Source organism: Pelodiscus sinensis, chromosome 2, assembly GCF_049634645.1.
Source record: "Pelodiscus sinensis isolate JC-2024 chromosome 2, ASM4963464v1, whole genome shotgun sequence".
Taxonomy (NCBI): Eukaryota; Metazoa; Chordata; order Testudines; family Trionychidae; genus Pelodiscus; species Pelodiscus sinensis.
The window spans coordinates 247,656,516-247,684,012 of record NC_134712.1 but is presented as its reverse complement, the minus strand read 5'-3'; the positions used below and the strand labels follow the sequence as shown (position 1 = coordinate 247,684,012).

At 47.6% G+C, this 27,497-nt stretch overlaps 1 protein-coding gene across 7 annotated transcripts in view; it reads right to left on the bottom strand.

Moving 5' to 3' along the window:
• The window catches only part of LOC102454880 (mitogen-activated protein kinase kinase kinase 3-like), a 129,547-nt gene that overhangs the window by 69,577 nt on the left and 32,473 nt on the right, over nucleotides 1-27,497 (bottom strand). For 4 of the 7 annotated variants that reach the window (XM_075922867.1, XM_006120564.4, XM_006120565.4 and 1 more), the window contains exon 2: nucleotides 24,434-24,513. The exons of 2 other annotated variants lie outside the window; for them this stretch is intronic. In XM_075922867.1, the coding sequence (XP_075778982.1) occupies nucleotides 24,434-24,437 (4 nt within the window). In that variant the 5' untranslated portion in view covers nucleotides 24,438-24,513. Of the gene's footprint in view, nucleotides 1-24,433; nucleotides 24,514-24,773; nucleotides 25,115-27,497 lie in introns of those variants that run through there. One more of the 7 variants, XM_075922863.1, reaches the window with a different exon arrangement.

The following is a 27,497-nucleotide window of genomic DNA, read 5'->3' as shown; positions in this document are numbered from 1 at the left end:
ATGGAGGGAGGCTGTTCTCAGTAGTGACGGATGGCAGAACAAGGAGCAATGGTCTCAAGTTACGGTGGGGGAGGTCTAGGTTGGATATTAAGAAAAATTATTTCACTATGAGGGTGGTGAAGCACTGGGATGGGTTCCCTAGGGATGTGGTAGAATCTCCATCCCTGGAGGTTTTAAAGTCTCGGCTTCACAAAACCCTGGCTGGGTTGATTTAGTTGGGATTGGTCCTGCTTTGGGCAGGGGTCTGGACTTGATGACTTCCTGAGGTCTCTTCCAGCCCTATGATTCTATGATAAGGATAATAGCATCACTCTACCTCAGAGGAATGCTGCAAGGATAAAGTGTTTTGAAAATGATGAGACACTCAGATACTACAGAAATGGGGGGCCACAGAAGAGTCTTAGATGGATCAGAATTTGGTGCTCCTACTAACTCTGGGTCCAATTAAGACCTCGTTTAGAATGTTGCAAGTCAGGAGTAACTGATCAATAAAGCATGAGTAAAATTAATATAAATCCGATCAGAATCAAGCCTTGCAACTCTAGATGGACAACTGCATAATGACAGCCGCCACTCCTCCACTTTTTGTGCCAGTGTGCCCATGGGGAGATAATCTTCCAATGGGAATCTGCCTGGTATAAATCAAACAATTTCTTTTGAGAACAATCTCTAGTTCAGTTGCTCTGAAATCCAGGTTGGATACAAAGAAAGAATCTTTCCCAAGACATGATTACACACAAAGAAAACTGCTTTCTGGGGTAAACAGAGTCTGAAAAGAATAAACCCAAAGTCTTGAGCAGAAAATGTATTGCTATTTCATTTCAGAGGTTCAAATTAGTAATTGCACTTCTATAGCATCTTCCTTCTGAGGAGCTCATGTCAGCAGCTTTCATGTGTACTCATGCAGGTATTCCAGCTCCTGCTATGCAAATGGAAAATGTAGGCTACCCCCCTAATATGCAAATATGGAGAAGACATCTGAACCATGGAACAGCTAGTGCAGTGTTTCTCAACCAGTGGTACAAGTACCCTTAGGGGTAATCAAGAGATGTTAGTCAACAAAACTGAAGTTTGGAGAAAACTGAATTTGTGTTAAGTTTTACAGCGCTTTATTATTTTAACTTTTTATACCCAAAAATTTCACATACCCCGCCCAGCTCCAATTAAGTTGTTTAAACAAATGTGTTGCAATGGTAGAAAAAAAAAGCGTGTGTGTGTGTGTGTCTGAAAACTGAAGGTACTGGGGATCCTTTTTTTTTTTTTATAAAGTACCCCCTGTAAAAAAAAAAAAAAGTATGAGAAAAATTTATCTAACGAACTGCTGCCCCCAAAGATCTTTCTCCAGAGAGACAGCCTTGATTCATTCCATGTCACCAGAAGCCACAAGTGGATAACAATAATGGACATTGACGAGTCAGATACAGACTAACACAGCTACTCTGAGACCGGTCAATCATGGATAATACGGTACAGGCAGTCCCCGGGTTACGTACAAGATAGGGACTGTAGGTTTGTTCTTAAGTTGAATTTGTATGTAAGTCAGAACTGGCGTCCAGATTCAGCCGCTGTTGAAACTGACCAGCGGCGGCTGAATCGGACACACCTAGGGCAGAGCAGCAGGAGTGCTGCTGGGTTGGTCTGGTAGCTCTGACCCTTGGCGCGGCGGGACCAACCCGGCAGCACCCCAGCTGCTCTTGGGGACGCCTGGGGCAGAGCAGCTGGGGTGCTTCTGGGTTGGTCCCGCAGCGCTGCTCCTCGGCGCTACTGGACCAACCCGGCAGCACCCCAGCTGCTCTGCCCCAGGTGTACCCAAGTCAGCCTGGAATCAGCCGCTGATCAGTTTCAACAGCGGCTGAATCTGGACGCCTGGGGCAGAGCAGCTGGGGTGCTGCTGGGTTGGTCCAGTAGCGCCGCACCTCGGCGCTGTGGGACCAACCCGGCAGCCCCCCAGCTGCTCTACCCCAGGCGTCGGCGAGAAAAGCCTGGTCTGCTGGGGGAGGGGGGGGGGGCGCACTAGCTGCGCCCCCCCCAGCAGACCAGGGAGACGCGGAGCGGCTTTTCTCGCCGCGGAGGACGCGGGCGGCGGGACCGCGGCGCGTCTCGGCGGTCCCGCCGCCCGCGTCCTCCGCGGCGAGAAAAGCCGCTCTGCATCTCCCTGGTCTGCTGGGGGGGCAGGGGCGCTAGCTCCGCGTCTCCCTAGTCTGCTGGGGGGAAGCGCCCCCTGCGCCGCCACAAGTGGCGACAGTGGGGGAGGCACCCCGCACTAGCTGCGCCCCCCCGTTCGTAATCAGGGGTCCGACTTAAGTCAGACTGACGTAACCCAGGGACTGCCTGTATGTTGTTTTATAAGTTGCCACAAGACTGATCCCTGTGATTCCAGCATTCCTCTGAATGGTCTAGAGCAGAAAAACTGCAATTGTTCTGGGTTTTGCAAAGGAAGTACTATGCAAAACCCAGAACAATTCTCTAGCTCTTTCATTTTATAGACAGCTATCCCACACTACTTAGTGCAGGGTGTCCCCACTATAAGTTACCCTGGTATACATTCGCTCCCCACTAAAGTTATTGACGTTGTAGGAACTGATGCATTTTAAGTCCACCCATTCTCTGCTCTTAAGTGTGCGCAAAAAAAAAAAAATTGCACAAATGGAAGTCAGCTGCAGGGAAAAAAATTCACCACTTTAAGTTGTTTCACTGTAAGTCCAAATTTTTTGGAACGTATCTTGGACTTTTAGCAAGGACGGCCTGTATACAGAATGAAACAGTTTTGAGAATCACCATGAAGGTTCCATGGACCATGATTTAAGAAACTCTTCCACATCCAATTAGAACTCATGGAGAACAGGTCCATAAACAGCTATTAGCCAGGATGGGCAGGGCTGGTGTCCCTAACTGCTGTTTGTCAGGAGCTGGGAACAGGAGATGGATCACTTTATGATTCTCTGTTCTGTTCTGTTCATTCCCTCTGAAGCACGTGGAATTGGCCACTGTTAGAAGACAGGATACTGGGCTAGATGGACCTTTGGTCTGACCCAGTATGACTGTTCTTATGTTCTTAACTACAAAATGGATTTACTATTAGGCAGAACACATTGATGTTAACAATTTGGTTAGGACACTAAGGGTATGTCTAGACTACAGGGTTACGTACAAGATAGGGACTGTAGGTTTGTTCTTAAGTTGAATTTGTATGTAAGTTGGAACTGGTACATATTGTAGGGGAAACTCTAGCCAAACATTTCTCCAGAGCTCAGTTTTATTCTCCCACACCTCACTTCCCTCAGTCCTTTATTCTCAAGCTGAGGTGTCTGCTGAGAAAAGCCGCTTCACGTCTCCCTGGTCTGCTGGGGGGAGGGGGGGGAGGGGGCTAGCTTCGTGTCTCCCTGGTCGTAGAATGAGATTTACATACGTCAACAAAACTGCTGAGTTTTGTCAACGTTATGTCGACATAACTCAAAGGCAGTGTGGACGCAGGTATAGTTTTGTCGACAAAAGTCCACTTTTGTCGACAAATCCCTGTAGTCTAGACACACCCTAAGGTTAACAATCGTCTCACAAAAATAAACCATGAGATCTTTAAAGAGCACAAAGGAACAGAATGTCAGATTTATGCCTCATCCAAAAACTATATTATTGTAAAGGTCTTCAGGATCAATGATTCAGTTTTGTTCCCAAGTGGTAATGTTTAGACTCATAGACAGAAAAAGCCATTATCATCTAGTCTTACCTCCTGTACATTACTGGCCACAGAAATTCCCCACCCACTCCTGTTACGAACCCCTGACTTCCGGCTGATACACTCATGGTTAAAAGACTTCAAGTTATAAAGAATCCAACATTAAAATGATTTGGAAAAAAATGTGGATTAAAGCATAATCTGAGTCAACATCATTGATAAGGTAGTACTGAAAGGGCACCCCTCAGCAACCCACCTCACTTTTTAACTTGAATTTGAACCCCCCCCAATCTCCGTGCACTGATCTCAGTTGGCTCCAGGGACAGTAGACCAAGAGACACTTGCAAGGCAACTCACTAGAAGGAAACTGGAGCTGATCAGCCGTGCAAAATGCAAACAGGCTGAGAAACAACCAAACATCTCTAGCATGCACTTGAACTGTGAACTCGTGCACTGCTGTCCCCTTGACCTCACATAGGTTTCTGGACACAAGTCATAGCATATAAACTGGAATGCCAGCAACTGCAGACATGAGTTAAACTAACCAACACCAGAACACAACTCTGCTAGCTGGAGGGTAATAGGCACTACCAAGCCAATGAGCACCATCAATTGGACATGTATGTTAGTGGCATAAAGGTCCAGGGACAAGGAGATGAGGTTATAGAAAGAAGACTGTTATCCATAATGAAGAGGGAAGCCCTAAACTCCTCCACTTCATTGGCTAACATATTAGTGACAACAATAATGATTGGGGGAAAGGGAGGGTTTCCTTTTCACAGGCTGTGATTTTTGCCTAGGCTAACGGAGTCATGAAAAGCTCATATCTTGAGCCCCTTTCTAGAAATACACAATGTGGCTTTACTATGCTGCCTTTCCACTAAGCCCATTGATGGCAAGATCAGATCACGTCAGTAGCTTGATTCCACCAGGATCAGACTCTTCCCAAATGAGCAGCAATAAGGGTCACGCACTCCAGAATATTTCCTTTTATGTTAAACCTAAAACCTAATTCAAAGCAGTACGAGAGCAAGCTGCTTCCTCTGCTGCTCCTGCTTGAAGTGTCACTGCATAGGTTGGACCCACCATAATCACAGAGGTGAGCGGTGACTGCTGTTTCACAATCCTGCCCGACACAGCTCCTGACAGGTTCTGCATGGAACCTTATCCTTTGCAACACAACATGGACAGCAGAAATTCCAGCAGCGCTAGAACTCTACAGCACAACCATGCACAGAACTCATCACTAGTTGTGTTCCAGACCAACCCGCACATGGCTCACTTCAAGACAACATTCCTCAAATGGAAAGTTCCTCTAGCAGCACTGTTCAGTGGCTTGAGCAGGAGATCCTAGTTCTGATGCTGACTCTGCTAATGCTTTGCTCTGGGATGCTAGTCAAGTCACTTATGCCAGACACAAGTCACTTACGCTAATTTGGGATGTCCAACTTGAATCAGTTGATTTTATGCCCACTCTCACAAATTCTGCCTGAAAATCAACACGCAATGCAGATGTTTCGCAATCGAACAAGTAAGAGCCTAGTGGTTTCAGGTTGGGTTCCTGTAAAAGGAGACACCAAAATTAGTGGACACATGACATACCGAGGCCTTAAAACTCTCTATTCCTTGGCGTCTCCATCTATTGAAGGGGGTAAATAAGCCCCATCTTCAGAAGCATGCTGAGATCCTTCGATGAAGAGCCATAAATAATTGCAGAGTATTTGCTACACTGAACAGGGTATGAAAGCATGACACAGTTGTCACTCCTGCTACAAGATGAGCCAGTGAAGCCAAATAATGGAGCGTGAAAAACCCTCTCTCTCCACTGAAACACAAGTATTTCAGGAGCCCCTTTCTAAGCTCCTTGAAAAGCCTGTCTCTTCTCAGCATCAAGAGTAGCTTCAAAGATTGAAACACAAATCAATACAGATTCTCAATCATCCAGCTGAACAGCAAATGCTCCAAGCATCAGGATTTCAGCTGCATCTAGCCTAGAGGCAGAATTTACATCACCGGTTGCAAAACTGTCCTTTCACGGACCTGTTTACAAAGTTCTTGTGTAGGGCTGACATTGCCCAGATTTACCCTCTGGTCTGTCCTAATTGCACCTCCTGGGATCCCCAAGCAGACTGAAGGGTGGGGAACTTGGTTTCATGGACATGAGCAGCCAGCTCAGCTAGTTCAATCAAGAGTCAAACAAGGAGTAGAAACTGCTGGCTAATCAAAACCAAATGCCACTCCTAAGAGTCTCCTGCTAAAGATGCGTCAGCCTTTGCTGTTCTTTACGTAGCTGCATTAAAAAAAAAATTGGGGGTGCACACTGGTGAGCCCTCCATGGGCAGAAATCACACCAGAAAACCCACACACGAGGGATTTGCAAGATCAAGTTCTTTGGTAATGCTCTGCAGCCTTACAAACAAGTACGAAAAACTCCTCGTTCTGTCGCTGATCTAGAGCAAAACAACTGAAAGCTACATATTGCAAAGGAAGTACTATGCAAAACCCAGATCCCCTCAAAGCCGGCTTTCCCGACATGGTTGGTGAGGGGAATTAGTCCCCTCAATCCCCTTACACCTCAATCCTTTTGTTCACTACACCAGTTAATTCAGCACTGGTGAAATGTATTACAGGTTGAACCTCTCTGATCCAGGACTCTCTGGTCCAGCATAATCTGTGACCATAAAACCCCAGCAGTACCAGGGAGGGCTATGGAGCCAGAAGCCCAGTAGTCGGGGAGCCCTGCAATCTGCTGATAGACCTGGAATCCATCAGCAGAGGGGCCGAACTCTTGTGGTCCGGCAAACTCCCTCCTGAAGCAGCCAGGTACCAAGTGTGCCAGCCCAGAGAGGTACAATCTCTAGAATGAATTCCCGGAGGAGCTGAGTCCACTGTTTCTCCACAGAGCATGTGTAACGTAGGCATCACTGCTCTCACTAGAGCAGGCACCAGAGAAGGTGATAGTGACAGCAACAATAACTCAGGAAAAGAATAAAGGTATTTAGGTTCCCAACTTCTAATCACATTTAGAAGCCTAAACACCACTGTGAATCTGGGCCTAAGTATACAGGCAGTCCCCGGGTTACGTACAAGATAGGGACTGTAGGTTTGTTCTTAAGTTGAACCTGTATGTAAGTCGGAACTGGCATCCAGATTCAGCCGCTGCTGAAACTGACCAGCGGCTGACTACAGGAAGCCCGAGGCAGAGGTGCTCTGCCCCGGGGTTCCTGGAATCAGCCGCTGATCAGTTTCAACAGGCTGAATCTGGACGCCAGTTCTTACATACAGATTCAACTTAAGAACCCCAGGCATCCCCAAGTCAGCTGCTGCTGCTGAAACTGATCAGCGGCTGATTCCAGGAAGCCCGGGGCAGAGCAACTCTGCCTCGGGCTTCCTGTAGTCAGCACTGGTCAGTTTCAGCAGCGGCTGACTTGGGGACACCTGGGGCAGAGCAGCTTGAGTGCTGCTGGGTTGCTCCAGTAGCGCCGCTCCTCGGCGCTACTGGACCAACCCAGCAGCACCCAAGCTGCTCTGCCCCAGGCGTCCTGATTCAGCCGCTGCTGAAACTGACCAGCAGCGGCTGAATCAGGACGCCTGGGGCAGAGCAGCTGGGGTGCTGCCGGCTTGGTCCAGTAGCGCCCAGAGCAGCGCTACGGGACCAACCAGCAGCGCCCCAGCTGCTGTACCACAGGCGTCCGGAGCAAAGCCGCGGAGCACGGGGGCAGCGGGACAGCCCAGACGCGCCGCGGCTGTCCTGCTGCCCGCGTGCTCCGCAGATTTGCTCCCCGTCTCCCTGGTCTGCTGGTCTCCAGCAGACCAGGGAGACGGGGAACAAAGCCGCGGAGCACGCCGGCAACGGGACAGCCACGGCACATCTGGGCCGTCCCTTGCCCGTGTGCTCCGCGGCTTTGCTCCCCGTCTCCCTGGTCTGCTGGAGACCAGCAGACCAGGGAGACGGGAAGCAAAGCCTCTGAGGACGCCGGTAGCGGGACAGCCGTGGCGCGTCTGAGCTGTCCACTGCCCGCGTGCTCCCCGGCTTTGCTCCCCGTCTCCCTGGTCTGGGGAGACGTGGAGCAAAGCCGCGGAGCACGCGGGCAGCGGACAGCCCAGACGCGCCGCGGCTGTCCTGCTGCCGGCATCCTCAGAGGCTTTACTTCCCGTCTCCCTGGTCTGCTGGTCTCCAGCAGACCAGGGAGACGGGCAGCAAACCCCGTTCGTAACTGCGGATCCGACATAAGTCAGATCCGCGTAACTCGGGGACTGCCTGTATTTCATTTTGTATTATCTGTTGCCTTTGTCTCCAGTTCCCTCTTTCTCCTCCACCCCACACTTGCATCATATTCATCATCAACTGCTTTTAAGCAATTCTGGTGAATTCGTTGTACTGTCCCCTCTGCCCTCTTCCTTTTGATTGCTGAATCACCAACACACACTGGAGAATTTAAAACCATATCAGAGGGAGGGGGCAATTATTTTCTTATTTCAGGCTGCCATGGCCTACTATCATTTCAAAGGAAATGAGGCTGACTTTCAGAAGTGCTCAGTGCCTACACCACTAAATGAACTCAGGGGGCCTGATCCAAGTTCCTATAAAAGCAATGAGGAAGAAGGGGGGGAGGGGAAGAGACACCCACTGACTTCAGATCAGCCTCTATATAATCTACAGGTGCTCAGCATCTCTGAGTATGTGGTGTCCCCTCTCTCATAACTTTTGCTACCAAATCTATTGTGGTCTTTTTTCTACAAAAATTGTGGTGTGGCAGGTGGGCAGAGCAGTATTCTTAAAGAAACCCTTCCTATCCATTTCAGCAAGATCTCAAACAAATCCTGCAAGATGCTGGGTACCCACAGTAGCTGTTGATTACCATGGGAAGTTTAGGAGACTCAGCACTCTGAAAGACCAGGTACCAAGTGAAATCCATTTAAAGCTTCTGCAATTTGATGGCTATCTCCCTGCATCAGGTGCATACTTCAAAGTCCTGCTACACTGTTCTACAGTGTGCAACAGACCGAGGGCTTCGGAGATTTTAAGTTTCAGTCTCGATGTGGCAAAGTAAGCTTCTGCGTGAGAAAAATGACAGCAGAAATTGAGAGTCTAAAGGTCATAAGAGACCACCCAAAATGATCCAGCTGTGAAGAGAGACAGAACATGAAGACGAGACAAAGAAATAATTTAGTAGCTTTCAGATGGCCTAGAGTCTAGACAGTCCTGTTATTGTTGGCGTCACTAAGAAGTCATTACTAAGAGGCAGCTAACGGTAGATCCGTGGATGTGCTTCCATCAACAACGCACAAAAGCACCAGCTGCACTGAGTGAGGACAAGGAGGCAGCAATAGTAGGATCTTGTGAAGAATTGTGTGCAATGCCGACTATGATCTCATCAGCTCTCACTAGCTAAACAGGATGGGACAGAGATCTAGGAAAAACCCAGGGTGCTACAGAAGGGAAGAATAGCAGCTGCTGAGTCATTACTGAACCAAAGATTTAAACTTTAAGCCTACAAGGAACCATGTTCATCTAGTGTGGCCCCCTGGGCATTGTGGGATACAGCACCCCACCCATTCCCATCTGTCACAGGCCCAAAACCTTTGACTTGGTTACTGAAAATTTCAGATCATGATTCAAAAACCTGAAAATCCACCACTCACACTAGTTTAAACCTGCCAGTGACCTGTGCCCACTGCAGAGGAAGGGTGAAAAAAATATGGCAGTCTGACCAAGGGGAAATTTCTCTCTCAACCCCAAATAGTGAAGTTCCTCAGGGATCACCATAGTAACCGTTCTCCAGCCTGAACAACCAATGCCTCAGCATGCCACAAAGCGGCTCTCTGCTGTCAGAGGTGCCAACATCTGGATAAAACGTAAAACCACAGACCTGACCAAGTACAGTCATCAAATATCCCACGGTGCTTTCTCGAAGAGTAGCGTTGTTAGCCTGGCCTGAGCATGGTGGTGGTGTAAATTCCACACGCCCTCTCACTGGCTCCACCCCACCTCGTCGGTGGGGATCGAACTCCTGTGTATATTCCCTGACAGAGAAAGCCACATGAAGGCTGATGGGGCAGATTGGTAACAGAGGAGTATTTAAGAACACCTGACAAAGAACATGTCATCTATCAAAACCTATTATTTGAAGCCTAGGCTTTATAGATCAGATTATAGTTAAAAGAAACCCAAATATATGGAAACAGGCCAATGCAGAGCTACAAGACCCAAACAACTTGAGCTCTGCTGCCCTAAGTGACCTTTCATCTTTCCCTCCTTGTTTCTGTCAGACCTACTTTATAAGATGTGGCATTTCTGATCAAGGGGTTCAGTTCATTTTGCAGCTCATTCACTACTTACCATTTACCTGACAGTAGCGCCTTAGAGGCCGCACCAGGGAACTTATGTCCTCAGCGACGGTCTCAAGGGCCTACCCTCTAAACAGACAAAGGGTGGAGGAAATGACCTATACCCATTTTGCAGAAGGGGAACCAAGGCAGAGGCCAAGTCTAGAAAGCTTGCCAGCAACATCACTTAGGAGTGCAACATTTAAACCAGCAAAATCCACAGTGACGCCAAGAATGTACATCAGAAGGGAGTTCCCAGGTAAGAACTACAACGGCTGCCATCTTGGCCACAACAGTAGGGGATGGAGTAGAAGCGTAAGCTGCTACAGCTGGAGCTAAAGAGCCAAGGCACAGGAGGACAGGGGTCATGTACTACACGCTCACCAGTAGGCTATATAAACATTCCTATGTGTTGAGCACTATACATATGTTAATGGTACCTCACAGACTAAGGCCAGAAAAGAACATGGACAATCTAGTCCGACCTCCTGTCCCTCACCCGCCACAGAAACCTCACCCACCCATTGCTGTAATAGACCCTTACCTCTGGCTAAGTTACTGACATCCTCAAATCATTATTTAATGCTTCCCAACCGTGAGTCACAACAGGGAGGATTTGTTTGGTTTTTTTGCACTTCTCACTTGTGTATGGCCCCCAAATGAATTATCTTTGGGTCAGCGGCCCCAGAACCAAAAAAGTTTCCCCACCCCTGATTTAAAGACTTCAGATTACAGAGGATCCAAGATTTACACTAGTTTAAACCTGCAAGTGACCCGTGCCACAGAGGAAGGCAAAACCCCCTCAGGATCTCTGCCAATCGGACCTGGGGAAAATTCCTTCTCAACCCCAAATTGGCGAACAATTAGATCCAGAGCATGTGGGTAAGACCAACCAGTCAGACATCTGGGAAATAATTCTCTGGAATAAGTCCCAGCCCTCCCCATTTAGTGTCCCATCACTGGCTGTTGGGGTTATTTGCTACTAGCAGTCGCATCTGGGTCACATGCCATTGTTGGCAACCTCACCATCCCATCCCCCATAAGCTTACCAAGCTCAGTCTTCAAGCCAGTTGGGTGTTTCGCTCCCATTGGACATCACTCATCTCATGGTGACAATGTTGCATTTCAAGCCTAAACTTGTTTATGGTCATTCCATCTTGTCTCAACCTAGGCACTTCAGTAACTCCCCTTCCCTCTCTTGTATTTATCTCTCTGTTGTGTTTAAAAAGAGCAGCCATGCCTCTCTCAGTTTGTTTGGTTAGGCTAAACAAGGACTCTGTTCACACCTGCTGTTTGAGTTAAATCTCTCCTTGTAGGATAGGTTCTCCAGTCCTCTGATCATCCTAGCAGTCCTCCTCTGCACCTGTCCTGGTCTGAATTCATCTTCCTAAAACATGAGACACCAGAATTGTGCACTGTATTCCAGGTGAGGTCCCACCAGTACAAACACTTCCTTCTCTCTGCTGGTACTACCCCATCCAATGCATCCTAGGACTGCATTAGCCTTTTTCATGGTCACATCATTTTGGTGGCTCACACTCCTAAACGTGATCAACTAAAACCTGTGTTTCTCCTCCTCGGGCAGTTCCAACTGATACGTCCCCATTTTAAATATCCATTTCTAGGACTCCACTTTTCAGGATTGTAAAGATCTTGTAGGATATTCCAATCCTCTCCCATACTGGCAATACCTCCCAACTTTGGGTCACCTGCAAATTTTATTAGCACACTCCCACTTTTTGTGCCAATGTCTTTACTGAAAATATTAAATGAAACTGGTCTCAAGATCAGTGTCTATGGATCTCCCCTAGTAGGTTTCTATCCATATCCAGAATGGACACTTGGGCTCTGTAGCACAATCTAAGCACTATCCCAATAGAGCAGGGGTGTCCAAACTTTTTTCAAAGAGGGCCAGATTTGAAGAAGTGAACATGCGTGAGGGCCGACCATTTTGCCTGACATTCTTTGAACCATTAAAATTAAATGCAAATTAACTATTTTATGCAAAGTTTATTGCAAACGGCATACTTTTCATTTCGTCACATGGATGACAAATCTAAACAGGTGTTAAATCACTCTGTCTTTCATATCTGAAGGCCAGATGAAAAAAAAATCCAGGAAGCTGAAATATATGTCAGGAACATTGTAAAGTACATTACATATTATCAACTTTTAAGTTCAAAAAATATGAACAGGAACATAACACCAACTGTACATGTTGTGTCCAAATATATTTATAACTGATTTAGACCAACTGACATTAACTGAGATTTTACAATGTATTCATCTCAATTGAAAAAAAAACTTGCTTACACTAATGTGAAGGGTGAAACTGAGAGAGCGCAGGGCACGCTGGCCTCACGGCGGCACGGGGGCAGGGCGAACCCGCAGCCAAGCGGGGGAGCGGGGTTGTGGACGTGCCCTACATGGCAGGCTTTAGGACCGCAGTGGCCGCCATGGACGGCGGCGGCGCGGCCGGAAGCGGCGCGCTGTGCGCGCCAGTTCAAAGGAGCACCAGGGAGCCAGGAGAGGGGGAGGAAGCGGGGGCTGTCCCCGCACTCTCAGCCCCAAAGCAGAGGACCCGCGGGGTCGGAGAGCGCAGGGCACGCTGGCCTCACGGCGGCCCGGGGGCAGGGCGAACCCGCAGCCAAACGGGAGAGCGGGGCTGCGGACGTGCCCTACAGGGCAGGGTCTAGGACTGCGGCGGCGGCGGCAGCGCAGCCCGAAGTGGCGCGCTGCGCGCGCCAGTTGAAAGGAGCACTGGGGAGCCGGGAGAAGCGGGGGCCGTATTAAATCCGACCGCAGGCCGCAATTGGCCCGCGGGCCGGACTTTGGACATGCCTGCAATAGAGCATCTGTTAGCTTTCTTCCTCAAGTGATTTTAACCTACACAGATTCTATTTTATCCATTCTAACGCTTCTCATTTTTTTTTGTAGTTTACCTCATTAATATGCAGTGCTATGCCATCACTTTTACTTCCACCTTTCCTGAACAGCACACACAACATTCAATACTCATATTCCTGTCAGGACTCCACCATGTCTGTTATCTCTATAATATCTGGTTTCACTTCCTGCACCTCTAATTCTAGTTTCTCCATTTTGTTGCTTTATCCAGGCTATTCCACTGATGTACAGACATCTTAGTTGTTTCTGTTAGGCTTCACCCAAATTCCTCGCCCAAAAGGCACAATCATTCCACTTACGGTGTTGTCTACCTGACTGTTAGCATCACTGACATAGGCAATTTCCTCTTGAAGTTCATTCTCCCAACCTCTATCCCTTGCTTGATTTTCCTCCCACTCGGTATTAGAATCGGGCATGGAGATTACATGAGCATCTCCCAACTGCTTCCCCCAAATTTCTAGATTAGAACTCTTGTAATCAACTCCCAACAGAATGGGAGTGTGTCACATGAGAACAGTTGTCTAGCTATAAACACCCTCTCATAGCTGAACATCCCAAAGCCCTCTTCATAGCATCATTGTTTGGTGCTTCACTTGTTGATCACCATATTCTTGTATTGTCTTCACCTTTCTCCTTTAGGGAGGGATAAATTCCACTAAAGTTCACCTGAGCCTCCATTTCTTTAAATGTGTTCCCCAGGCCAGCATAGTCTGCCCGAATGCATTCCAGAGAGACTCTAACAGCATCATTTATTCCCACACAACAAACCATCAGTGTATCATTTCCCTCTCCCACTAGGATCCGCTTCAGCCTCAGGTCCACATTCTATATCTTGGCTCCCAGCAGAAAGCACACACTTCTGTTCTCTGGATCAGCTCTGGTGACAGGACTGTCCATTCTCTTTAGTAGGGAGCTGACCTACCTCTGCCTGTGGTGCGATTTTCTGGCCTTCTTCCTATTCTTTCTAGCAAAAGGTCCTCTTGCCTTCAGCAACAGAGAATATTATAAATGTCCATCTAGTATTAGATGAATAGGAGACACCTCCATTTAAACATAAGCCAGCAGTGCAAAATTAATCATTTACCCAGTCACACTGGAGAAGCAATATTACATTTCAGCTTAAAAAAACCCCAGTCATTATGAGACTGCTGCATATTGTGCTGAAACTATGGTTACCAACAAAGCACACTTCTTTGAAAACAGAATGTGACATGTCATAAGCAATGATACCATTCACCTTCATGCAACCTCATCAGAAAGGTCAATGGGGTTACAATGGGGTAACTGTGGGAGAACGTAGATCAGAACGTCACATGTACCAGTGGAATGCGATCAGGTATTGAGAGACCTTATTGTGATGCAGGATTTGTGAACTCTTTTTGAAAGTTTGTTCATTGATGCTCTAAGCAACTTGGGATCACTGCACAACAAAGGTGGGCAAGACAGTGTCCGCGGGACAGATTTGGCCTGCCAAACCAGTTCCCTCTAGGCACCATGCACCCCTAGCAGGGAGGAGGGTGAGAGAATTTGAACACTCCCTCCCCCCCAGGCTAATCAGGGTCTGTGGGTGGGGGATCATGAGAAGTATCCTGGCCTCATGAGGCGCTGCCCCTTCCGGGGCAGTCCACAACCACTCCCAAAATTTGTGAAGTGGCCCCCCTTCAAAAATGATTGCCCACTCCTGCTGTACAGGAAAACACTAAGGGTGTGTCTAGATTACAGGGTTTTGTCGACAAAAGTGGACTTTTGTCGACAAAACTATACCTACGTCTACACTACCGCCTAGTTTTGTCGACATAATGTTGACAGAACTCGGCAGTTTTGTCAACAGTGGTAAACCTCATTCTACAAGGAATAACGCCTTTTGTCGACAGAAGGCGTTATTGCATCTACGCTGTCCTTTGCGTCTACACTGTCATGTCGCTTTGTCGACAGAACTGGATGCAGTCTAGATGCTCTGTCAACAGAAGCTCTTTGTAGATAAAGCCTCTGTCGACAAAAGCCTGTATCTAGATGTACCCTAAGATACTACAAGCTCTTGAACACATATTCACCTTAATCCAGGAATATGACCAACCAGGAGGACATTTAGGCCACATCTCCAGGGACATGTTCACGGTTAAAAGTTGTTTCCTCAGACAGAAAGCGTCTTTCAACTCATTTAAGTGGATTTTTATCTTAAATAACTGCCGTGTAGCTCAGAATATATTCTGACCACCACATCTAAGTGTATGGGAGAACAAGACGACACTTCTATAAACACTTATGCCCATGAATAGGCATTGGCTGCAAGGGAATTAGCACATAAAGTTATGCAAACACTGAAGCATTTGCTTGATGAGGACCTTAATATGACAGAGCTCTGATTTTAGGATCCATCTGACAAGCAACCGGTTATGCTTACCATTTTTCCACTATAGCAAAAACAAAACTTAAAAAAACAAAACAAAAAAACAAAAACAAAAAGACACAATTAAACTGACTTCAGTTCACATTTTAATGCCTTCCATGGCCATATCACCACTTGCCATGCTGGAAATTGATCTTCCAGTGCTTGATTTAGCAGGTCTAGGAAAAAAACCACTAAATTGAATGTTGAGGACACCCCTGGTTGGAGCCGGTACTCACAGTCACAAGGGGTAAAAGAAACCAACTGGAGCATTAGCTCCTGTTGACCTCCCACTGTGAAGATGGTGTCACACTTGGCTCATGATATGTCAACTCCAGCTACGTCATTTAAGAAGCGGAAATTGTGTACCTTAAGCCGACCTTCTGGATATAGTACAGGCCTGACCTATGCATTGGAAATCCTTCTACAGTGGTTTGAAGGCCAAAAAAGAAAGTGATGCAGTATACCATGCCGCAAGTAATGCGCTGGACTTTCTGTAATTGTGAAATGTTCCATTTTATGAACGTCAGTCCCCAATTAGAATAGTGATAGAAATGTAGCCGTGTTAGTCAGTCCCCAATTAGTTTGTATGAGAGAATAATTTGCAAGTTTCCATCTTGACAGTCCGATTAGACAGGATGGTTGTTATGGAATTTAACTCCCATTTGAATTCCCCGATGAAGAAACAGAAAACTAGTACAACTGCACAGGAGGCAATGGAATTACAGTACTCCTATTTACATCAGTGTAAGAGAGGGAAGACTTACTCTTTAATGCACAAGGTGACAGGTGTCTTAGAAATGCCTAAGTCAGAGACCTCCAAAGTTGTGTATTGTAAGAGAAGTTATTACACATTTTAAAAACACGATCATTATATATTTACATCAGAGGCAACAAGAGGGAGGGAGCAGGAGCTGGAGCTTAAAAGCTGGTTCCCCTCAGCACTGTCTCTATGATGCGGGGGTGGGGGCAGAGAGAGGGGCTCTCGTTACATTTCAGAGACAGAGGCACAGCAGCTTCCGTCCCCACTAGCGCTGGGATCCTCGCTGCACCTCTGCCTTTGAAATGTAGCAAGAGCCGCCTGCAGTTCTTGCTTCATTTCCAAAGCAGAGGCATAGCAGTCGGAACCTGCAGCTTTTGCTACATTTCAAAGGCAGCGGTGCAGCCTCACTTATTGGTGGACTACTCGATTAGCTGATTAATCAAAATGTAACATCCTTAGTATTAATTAGCAACAATTACTGGGGATAGCTTAGTGGCACTAGACAGGGACTGAGACCGGGTTTATTTTCAGCTCTGCCACTGGCCTGCTGGATGACCGTGGGCACGTCACATCACACCCCATTCCTCAGTTTCCTCATCAGTAATAAGGATTGCCAGGTGTCCAATTTTTAACTGAACACCTGGACGAAAGGAGGCCCTCCCTAGACTGTGAAAATGATGGAGGGAGGGATGGAGGGAGAAATGATGGTGCACCAGATCAGGGGCAGGACAAGGGTGTGCAGTTTTGTTCAGTCAGAAAGTTGGCAACTTGGACTTCCTTTGTAAAGCACTTTGAAATGTATGGATGAAAAGACCTAGGTATTTGTATTGAGAGAGATGAATGCCCAGGATTACAGAAGTTCTTTTATAATTAGCTATTCACCACTTCAATACACCCACACCCACCTCAAAAATCTGTAAAATAATTTAGAGACAGATTAATGACTCCTGGTGTGAAAAAGCAATTGTTATACCACAGGGCAACCCAAGCTGGAATCCCTCTGTGCAGAGGGAAGGTTCCAAGGAACTTGAAATCAAAATGAACCCAGCCTTCATGGCTTCAACTCAGTTAAACATTAACAGCACCGAGTTATTAATGCTATGCAGAGGCATACAAAGCTCGCATACAGAGAGGACCACGCCATGAAGATTGGAGGCATATGTAGAAACACAGAAAGAGATTTTAAATGGTTCCCCAGGGTTACTCTATAAAACCTAAGGGACCCTACAGAATTTACACCCCGACTCATGTAACCTGCAGAATCAGGGCCTAACAGGCAAGCTTGCAACAGTCTTATCTTTTGTTGCTTCAAGTTAAACCCCCCCTCCCTCAGGCTTCTGTGAGCAAGGGATGCAGGATCATGCCCTTAAGGAAGGAATGTGATGCTGGAGCAAATTTGAAAGAAGAAAATGTTTACACAGAACTATAGCTGGCTGAGCTTTTTTCCTGTGCTCCCTCTGATACCACTGAAGGTATTTGCACTCTCATAAAGGGCTCTTTCTCCCTCCCAGCCCCACTTCCCCTCGTGCTCAGTGCTATAGTGAAACCACAATCCTGGACCGGAGAGTTCATAATCTGTTGCCAGGACAATGGCTGCTGTGTCCCAAATACAGCATTACTGGGCTGCTCTCGCACTGCTTGGGTACCCCAGACTCCTCCTTGGAGTCAGGAGCGCATAAGGAATGTGGGATGACTCAGAAGCACAGGATCTGGAAGGGATGAACACTTGTATAAACACAAATAAATATCGTAATTTGTGACCAGGGAAAGAAAGGTTATGGGAAATGTGGAACAATACTATGAACCCGCTGCATTTGATACTCCTCTAGCAGGAGCTAGAGAATACGTTTTTTACAAAAACCAAACAAACCACAAACAGGTAGGCCTGGCCTTGATTTTACAATATGGGGAAACAAACACAGAAAAAAATGAAGGGGTAGATTCATCACTGCGCTGTTGTGGGCTCTAATATAGGGACAAGGGAAGGTATTTAGCACCTTCTCTATTCATTGCTGCAAGGGCTGGTGCAACCCTCAGATTCCACCCTGCTTATACAGTCCTTAGGGAGTTTTGCAAGGGGATGAAATCCACCAGTAGCTGCCCCAACTGCCGCCCCTCTCAGCCACACCGTCAGCCAGCTTCCTTTCTGCTTCACTTACCCAAAGTGGGCTGCGTCCACGAAAGCTCATAACATATTTATATTTTTGTTAGTCTCTAAGGTGCTACAAAACCATTTGGTTTTTAAGTTACAGACTAAGATGGCTCCCCCTTGAGGTTTTTACTCCCCTTTTTCTGCATCTCAGCTTACCCTCCAGCGTTCCACCTTTCCAAGACAGCAGAACCCCACAGAGTTCAGCCGCAGAGCTAGGATATGCAAAACCCTGACTGGAGGTGTTAACTGGTCCCATTCAGCTTCACAGAAATACAATTTCTTAGTAAACAAAAAACACCCTTGCAAACTGTAGTTGGAAACGTATTAATAAAGACAATCCAGTGACACCTCCCCCTTTTTGTGAAGGCATGTGGTAGGATTCCCAAAAAGGGGGAGGTGTCACTGGATTGTCTTAAACTAAGGAGAATGGCAGCCTTTCAGTACCCCCCAAAAACCTCAGAATCTCTGCAGGAACACAATCCAAAGAACCTCGTGGCCAGCTGCAATTACAGCCCCTGGAGAGGTCACGTGACTGGTGGCCTTCTAGCTTCTCTCCAACTCCAGAGGCAATTGGCTGGAGGGAAACCAGAAGCCCACCAGTCACGTGACCTCCCCCCCCAGCCCAGGGGAAGGCCCGGACAACCGCCCTCCCCCCCCCCATCCCAGGCTCTGCTTCTCCCTGCCCCTAGCCCCTTTCCTCAACCGAAGCAGACCTGGGGACTAGTGGAGCTGGTGCGGTCAGCAAGGTTCTGCCCCCCCTCAACGCTTCCCCAACTTACTGGCAGTGGTGGGGTAAGCAGAGCAAGGCGGCCCCCTCTGCTTTGCTCCCCTGGCCATTGCGACACTCCACTTCAGGCTGGAGAGCGCGAGCAGTCCTGCCAGGGGCCCTGGAGTGATGCGGCTGGGAGAGCAAAGTGGCGGGGACACCTTCGACCACCTCCCTCACCCCTGCCGGGAAGTGCGAGGGCACCAGCTCCCACTCTCCCCACCTGCTACTGGCCGGCACCTTGCCCATTCCCTCCCCTACATGTCTCGCCCTGGCCCGCTCGCTCTCTCCTTGGTTCCCAGTGAGGAAATGGCTGCCTGCATTCAAACCGAAACAGGAATTGGGATGCAGCCCTCACACCAGATGCCTTTCGGTTTTATCATCAGGGACGACCTTAGGGGAAAATGGCGCTTTGGAAAAACCTTGTATTTTGGTGCCGCTGGCTCCCATGAGCACCACCCAGAGCCCTGTGACTTCCCCCAGGGCTTAATTTGCATTGAAAGAGGTGACACTATTCAGCCCCAGCGAGCCTCCACACAAATTAAGCATTGGCTGGGCAGCCGGAGCATGGAATCACAGAATACTGGAACTGGAAGGGACCTTGAGAGGTCATCAAGTCCATTCTCCTGCCTTCACAGCAGGACCAAGCACCATCTACATCAGGGCTACTCAACGCATGGGCTGCATGCGGCATGTTTGTGGCCCGTGGTGCAATTTGGGTTTACGTGGGGCTCAGCACACAGCCCTCGGATGGGATCCTTTGAACATGACTTCCACTGGGAACAACAGTGAGGTGTCTCCAAGGCAGGATGAGCATTGAAAGATGCAAGCAGACGGGCTGGCTGGAACAGACAGGTACAGGGTGTCAGCATTTCTAGCCCCCAGAGAGGAGGTGCCAGGAGCACCTGGGCATTGTGTGAAAGAAGCTGTTTGCATATATATTTGTACGTCTATGCAACCATACTTAAGTTGCGTCCCTTGGCATGTGCTGTGAGTATCATTGTGGCCCCCGGGGCTTCCAAAGTTGAGTAGCCCTGATCTACATCATCCCTAATAGACAGGTGTCTGTCTAATCTGCTCTTAAATATCTCCAGTGATGGAAATTCCACAACCTCCCTAGGCAATTTATTCCAGTGTTTAACCAACCTGAGTTAGAAGGTTTTTCCTAATATCCAACCTAAAACTTCCTTGCTGCAATTTAAGCCCATTGCTTCTTGTCCTATCATCAGAGGTCAAAGAGAACCATTTTTCTTCCTCCTGCTTGCTACACCTTTTTACTACATGAAAACAGCTATCATGACCCCTCTCAGTGTACTCTTTTCCAAACTACCAACTCAATTATTTTACAAAACACTATAGTTCATCCATTTTTTTTATTTAGTCGTCTAGCATTTGCGTATTAGCACTTTAAAAATTTGCCACTATGTAACTGTCTGCCATTTCCTGATGTGTTAGACTCTTTTCCATTTGATTACTTCTAATTTTATCCATATTTCTCATTTTACCCATCATCTTCCATCCTGTCCTCCTAACTAGAACACAGAGAATCTCTATTAATAGACGCTCCCTTAAGAGATGTCTCTGTCCGATCCACGTTCTCCTCTGTGCCTGTCGGCTTTCCCCCCAGCCCTTAGTTTAAAAACTGTTCTACAAACTTTGTAATGTTAAATGCCAGCAATCTGGTTTCATTTTGGTTTAGGTGGAGCCCATCCTACCTGTATAGGCTCCTCCTTTCCCAAAAGTTTACCCAATCGTTAATAAATCGAAACCCCTCCTCTCTACACCATCGTCTCATCCATGCATTGAGACTCTGAAGCTCTGCCTGCCTACCTAGCCCTGCACGTGGAACAGGAAGCATTTCAGAGAATGCTACCACAGAGGTCCTGGATTTTAATCTCTTTCCTAGCAGCCTAAGGTTGGCCGCCAGAACCTCTCTCCTACCCTTCCCTATGTCACCGATACCTACATGTACCATGACTGCTGGCTCCTCCCCAGCACTACACATAAGTCTATTTAGACGTCTCGTGAGATCCGCAACCTTCGCACCAAGCAGGCAAGTAAGTCACTATACAGTTCTCCCGGTCATCTCTTGCCAAACTTCCTATCTTTCCTATGCAGTGGAATAATTTGCTTTTGGGTCCTTAATAACGTCCCTTTAAAAACTGTCAACTGCCTTCCATTGTTTTTCCTCCTAGTCTTGCTTCTCATGGAACCTTACCTACCAGCTCTCTGGAGTTTACTAAAATCTGCCTTCCTGAAATCCTGATCTTTCTTTTGCTGTTCTCCTTTCTACCATTCCTTAGATTCATGCACACTATGGTTTCATGATCACTTTTACCCAAGCTACCATCCACTTGGAAATTTTCAACCAGTTCCTCCATATTTGCTAAAATCAAATCAAGCAGGATGGCTGCTAGCTGAGTGCCCAGCTCTGAAGGCAGCAATGCCACCAGCAGCAGATCACGTAGGGTACTGCCACCTCTAACACTGCTTCACTGCACCCTCAAGGATGCTATGCCGGGGGGAGCAAATGGCAACATCAGGTCTCCATGCATCCAAATTATTTTCCCCAGTTGGGCTGCACAAGGGGAAGGTAGGAGAGCAGCAGCTCGCTTCACAAACACAGCCCTAGTGGGGAAGTGAGCAAGATACATGGAGCATTTGGTGGTCCTCCTCTTCCCCTCCCCCCCCACCTTCTGGGTGTTCAGAAGAATGCCCACGGAGAGTGAGCAAACTCTGTGTGTCACCGCTCACCACACCCACCCCATTCCTCTGCTAGAAAAAAAGCAGGGAGAAATCTGGGTAACCCCCCGCATCACCTCTACAAATCTGCAGCACACCCCCGCCAGCCAGCAACATGCAGCTCTGCACTGCTGTACTACACCTCGCCCCCGGCAACCACCGCACTCCTCTGACCATGGCACCCTGGTCCACACCCAAGACTAAGCCTGCTGATCACCCACGGTGCCTGCAGGGCTGACTCCTATACCCATATCTATAACTTCCCTGTCTCAGACTGCTTGGGTGGTGCATGTGTGGAACCCACTAGACTGCTTGTCCTCCACAGAAACCTATCCTCCACTTCCAAAACAGCTATGCGGCACGCCCAATAGCTACCACTCCCCGTCTCTGTGACTTCTCTGGAGCCTTCAACCAAAGCTGCCCTATTCAGAGGAGCCAAACTAAAATCCACGTGCCTCCCAACCGCTTCTGCCTACAGTAGACATTTGTGGGTTACACTGTCTAATGCAGAGGGGTTATAGGGCAATGATAAATCCGGTTGTAAGTGACCCATCCAGGGAGAGAGCTAGAAATAGAAAGTTCTGCCCCAAGTCATACAAGTGTATCTTCAGCACAAGTCCACTGAACCCTGTTCTAATGGCTAGACCACGCTGCCTCTTGGAAATGCCTCTGATTGGTTACTAACTAATGATACTTGGTATTTTTATTGTGCCACCTACAGAAACATCCATTCTTTAGCAATATCATTAGCACGGAGCAAAATAGGACATGAACATTAAGTAACACACCCAAGGGCACGCAGTACGTATGTGGCAAAACAGAGAGAAACCAGATCTTCTGACTTCTCATCCTGTGCTCTATGGATAGGGCCATGCTACTTCTTAGAAATGCCTCCACAAAGAAAGTCTGTGCTAATGATCTTCTCTATGAAGGATCTGGGGTGGTTGTTTCTTTTAAAATCTAAAGGAAATCCTAGTTAGGATTTTGAAGACACAGCTGTGTTAAGCAGTGCTGCTGGGGTATCCCAGTGCTCACACCTGGACAATAAGCAATGTGTTTTCTAGTTATTCTTTAAAACCCTGCCTGCTGTAGAGTAAAAAAACCCATGAAACTCCCATTCACTGTAGACTGAACATTCATCTCCCCTTCATATTTCTGCAGTTTCAGTGCACCCTCAGATAAACTCCCAGTCTGGAGAAGTAAATGGATCAGTGAAAGTAACATCTCGGTCAGTCAGCAATATATACTGTACACCTTGTACCCACCGCACCCAAACACCTGGGCCAGTGTGATCAGAGTTATGCGCACATTGTGTTCTTGTCCACTGTAGCCTGGCACATGGACTGTGCACCTATGTTGAATAATACAGTTCGTATGTAAGAGGCGCGTCGTCCCAGAGAGACTGAAACAGCTGTAGGCATGGGACATCCACCTGAGTGCTGAGAGGCACGGTCAAACGGAACCCAGCCACACCTCACACACTAAAGAGGGATCTAATCCCAGAGTTAGCTCAGCACTTTTACTCCAGGATCACAATAAAAGGGGAAGTCACCACATAGGTGGCCAATTAAGCACTGCATTGAAGCCACCAACTCACTGCACAGCAGTCATCAGAAGACAACAGCTATAGCAGTTTTGGTCTTCCATTTTAAACATAGTCAAGAATGAACATTTTCATTGTTTGAATTTTTTCTTTCCCCATCGTCCCAGGATATTTTTTCTTTGAATTTTTTTTGCCCCAATTCCATCCTGCTCTTCTAACATCTTTTACTAAAGCAAAAAAGCCATCCTAATAATCTCTTCTCCCCAATCCCATTTTTCCTATGGGAACAAAAGGCTAAGATGGGAAGATAGAAAAAGGGGACAGTGGATGATATTTCCCTCCCCTTTATACTAGGGATGTGATTCAGAGCCAGCAGTGCGGGGGCAGGGAGCCAGCTTTTAAGCAGGCTCCCTGCAAGCCCTGCTGCCTCTGAAACAGGGACAGCAGCACATATCATAGAATCCTAGGGCTGAAAGAGACCTCAGGCGGTCATCGAGTTCAGACCCCTGCCCAAAGCAGGACCAACCCCAACTAAACCATCCCAGCCAGGGCATTGTCAAGCCAGGACATAAAAACCTCTAGGGATGGAGATTCCACCACCTCCCTAGGTAACCCATTACAGTACTTCACCACCCTCCTAGTGAAATAGTTTTTCCTAATAGCCAACCTAGACCTCCCCCACTGCAACTTGAGACCATTGCTCCTTGTATCTGCCACCACTGAGAACAGCCTCTCTCCATCCTCTTTGGAACCTTCCTTCAGGAAGCTGAAGGCTGCTATCAAGCCCCCAATGGAGGAGGGGAGGAGAGGGCAAGTTACTTCAGCAGTTTCACATTTACGCATGGAGGGAAGGCATCTTCATGGGAGCCAGTATGCATGGGGAGCTGGCTTAAAAGCCAGCTCCCGGCATGCGTGCCAGCTCCTGCAGAGCTGCCTCCCCTCTGTGCATAAACATGAAACCGCTGAAGTAACTTGCCCATCAGATCACAAAATCCCGAAGGCAGTGTTTTAGTTGAGACTCTCTTCTTGACTGGAAGGTAAGAGCAAGCCAATTTAATGCTGATCAAAGCTACTTCTGCAGCATCTACTGCTCTGTGTCAGGACCACAAACCCATAGTATCCACCAGTGAGACATGCAACTGCTCCAATGGATTCCACTCCTTACCCATGTTTGCATTGACATCAGGCCTCCATTCCACGGGTCACGGACAATCACACCTTGTCCTCCACTCACAGGTGTCCACCCTGCAATAACGACAGAATTTACAGGTAAACACCAACGCAGCTATAAGCATAGACCTTTGATTGGCTCACTCTTATCAACCCAGTTTCCATTTTTGCCCTCTTTATGCAGCCCATAGATTCTGACAGGATTTAAACAAGGCGTCTCGACTCCTCTGCCCTCCCCACAAGTCCAGTCTCCACTTGGTACAGAGCCTTTAGCTACTCACTTGCTGTGCCTCCATTTTCCCATCTGTTAACCAGAGATAATGACACCTACTCACTTCTTGACATACTTTTCATCCACAGGCTTCAGAGACCTTCTTCCGCCAAGTGCAGATTACCGATCTATTGCACCTAGTGCAGCGTAAAAGCACCTTGCCATATTGAATGTAGTTCTTCTCACACTGTCCCTGTGAGGTCAATGTATCTGAGCAAGACAATGACTGGGCAGGACAGAGGGACTAACAGACCAGGTCTCTCAGGTCCCAGCCTCATGGCTTAACCATTGGACCATTCTCCCCCTAGTACAGCTGCCTCCTCCTAAGGAGAAGCCAAGATAGCAGCAGCTATGGAGAGAAACTGTACCAAAGAACAACTACATTTTTAAAGGCAGGCTGTCTTCCCACAGCAATCCCAGATGCCCTCTCCCAATACCTCTCCCCTTCACCCATCTCCAGTTGTCTCCAAATCTTCTCTCTCTCAAATAGATACAGACCTCCATTTTTTTTTAAATCCAGCATGTAGCACTTGGTCAACACTAGAACAAATGCATAGGACTCTCTCTGTTAAGTAAGCCCTGAGAATTGTCCAAAAGACAAGTCTGAAACCCAGAGGGCAAAATGCTACTCCTGTTTACGGAAATGACAAAACTTCCTATGGACCGAGTGGAGGCAGATCAGTACATAAGTGCCTAAAGTAGGGATGTTAACTAGGTCACTGTGCAACCGCTGAAAATCTTAGTGGTTACACACTGCAGACTTTGCAATATAAAGCTTATACTGCAGAGCCCGCAATCACAGCCCGCTCCCTGGGAGCTGGTGCACAGCAGCTCCCACCTGCAGTCCTGCTCCCTGGGAGCCGGCTGCCGCCCTGCATGATTGCCTCTGATATAGCAGATATCTGACAGAGAACCAGCAGTGCAGGGTGGCAGCTGCTCCCCAGGAGCAGGGCTGGGAGCCAGGAGCTGGCATGTAATCGTTACGGTAACTGATAAGTTCATGTTTATCTGTTAAACTAATGGTGGGGAACTTTTTTGGTTTGGGGGCTGCTGACCTACGGGGGGGGGGGGGGGGGGGAGAGAAACCAGTCAGGGGCCACACACAGTTGAGAAGCAAAAAAAAAAAAAAAAAAAAAAATCCTCACTGACAAGGCCCTTGACTGAGAAAAGTCTCCCCCCAAATCTCATCCCACCTCGGGGTGCCCAGGATAGCAGATTTTGTGTGCTTTGGCCCTGCAGTAAGGTGGCGGAGAGTCTGGAGCGCCAATGTGGGCTCCCTGATGCTGGGGGGGGGAAGGGTCCTGAGCCTCAGGTGCTGGATCCAGGCAAGTCGGGGGGCTGCAACCAGCCCCCAGGCCTTAGGTTCCACACCCCTGGTTTAAACTAGGGATGTAAAATTTTGATTAATTAATTAATCAAATAGTCAATGGGATATCCATCGACTATTTGATTAGTTGATAAGAACTTCCGCATTCCGCCTTTGAAATGCACAAAAGCCACAGTAGGGGCTCTTGTGCATTTCAAAGCAGGAGCCTGGGGTCAGCAGGCCCCAGGCTCCTCAGGGGGTGCCAGCTTTGAAATGTACAAGAGCCCTAGTGGGGACTCTTGTACATTTCAAAGTTGGCCCCTGCTGCGCCCCTACCCCCTCCCACGGAGCTAGAGCTGGGGGGAATCGGCTTTTAAGCCAGCTCCCTCCAGCAGTCCCTCTCTTTCCTCTCCCCCTCCCCCCCGGTTACCTCTGTGATAGAGGTAGCAAGTTGGGGATGGGGGGGGGGGGGGAGAAGAAGCGACTAGTGTGTCGATTAGTGGCTTACATCTCTAGTTTAAACCTTTATGCTATTACATCCCTAGCCTAAGTCCATAGATGCCATTTACACACCTGATTTTTAGATGCACTGAGCATCCAGGTAACTCACACTGAAGTCAACTGATATGTACTCAAACTTCACTGGGAGCTGTTGGATTTAGGGACCTAACTTGAAGTCCGTGGTCCCTGTAAGCTGTGCGCTTGTGTGGCCATTCAGGAGAAATTCAAAAGCTGCCCAGCTGATCAGCAGAGCGTCCACAGCTAGGTTGTGTTTGTCCGTCATGCACATTCGCATGTGCCTCGGTGCACATAAAAATTTATTCTGAACATGGCTGGAAAAACACCGCCCATGGATGGAAAAGATTAGAAGGAATATTGCTTGAGGTAGCTAAGACACCAAATTGTTTTTACCCAGGGGTCTGTCTTTGCACACACAACTCTTACTGAAATCAAGAGGAGGTCTGAGTGCAAAGCAATAGGCAATTATTTTGGATCTTTGTGCAGATCTTTGGATCTATTAGGAAAGATGCTTCACCAGTAACACAATGAAGCAGCAAAAGCACCCAGAGTGTCAAGCTGATTAAAAAAGAACTATAAAAACAACTCCTAAAAGACACAGGGAAGATACAAGAGCGACTTCATGATCTGACCTAAAACTAATTTTTTGAAAACATCTGACACTTTGGTCTTTAGTCCTGGCAAGCACTAGCATATTTATCCAACCTATTTTGAGAGAGACAAGCAGGAAGGGAGACAGATAAGAAACCAGCCAATACGCTGAAATTTACATGTGCCACTAAGTGTGTTATTCCTTTGCTGTTGTTGCTTCCTATCTGAGCAACAGCACTGTTTAGCTTGAGAGTATGAAGCCACCGAGGACTGTATGTTCTATAACCTTTCAAGACAAAGGCAAAAGTGAGGGACATGGAAAAGCTTAATATCTCTACCAGGGAAGAATGCACTGATCGCAGATAAATGGAC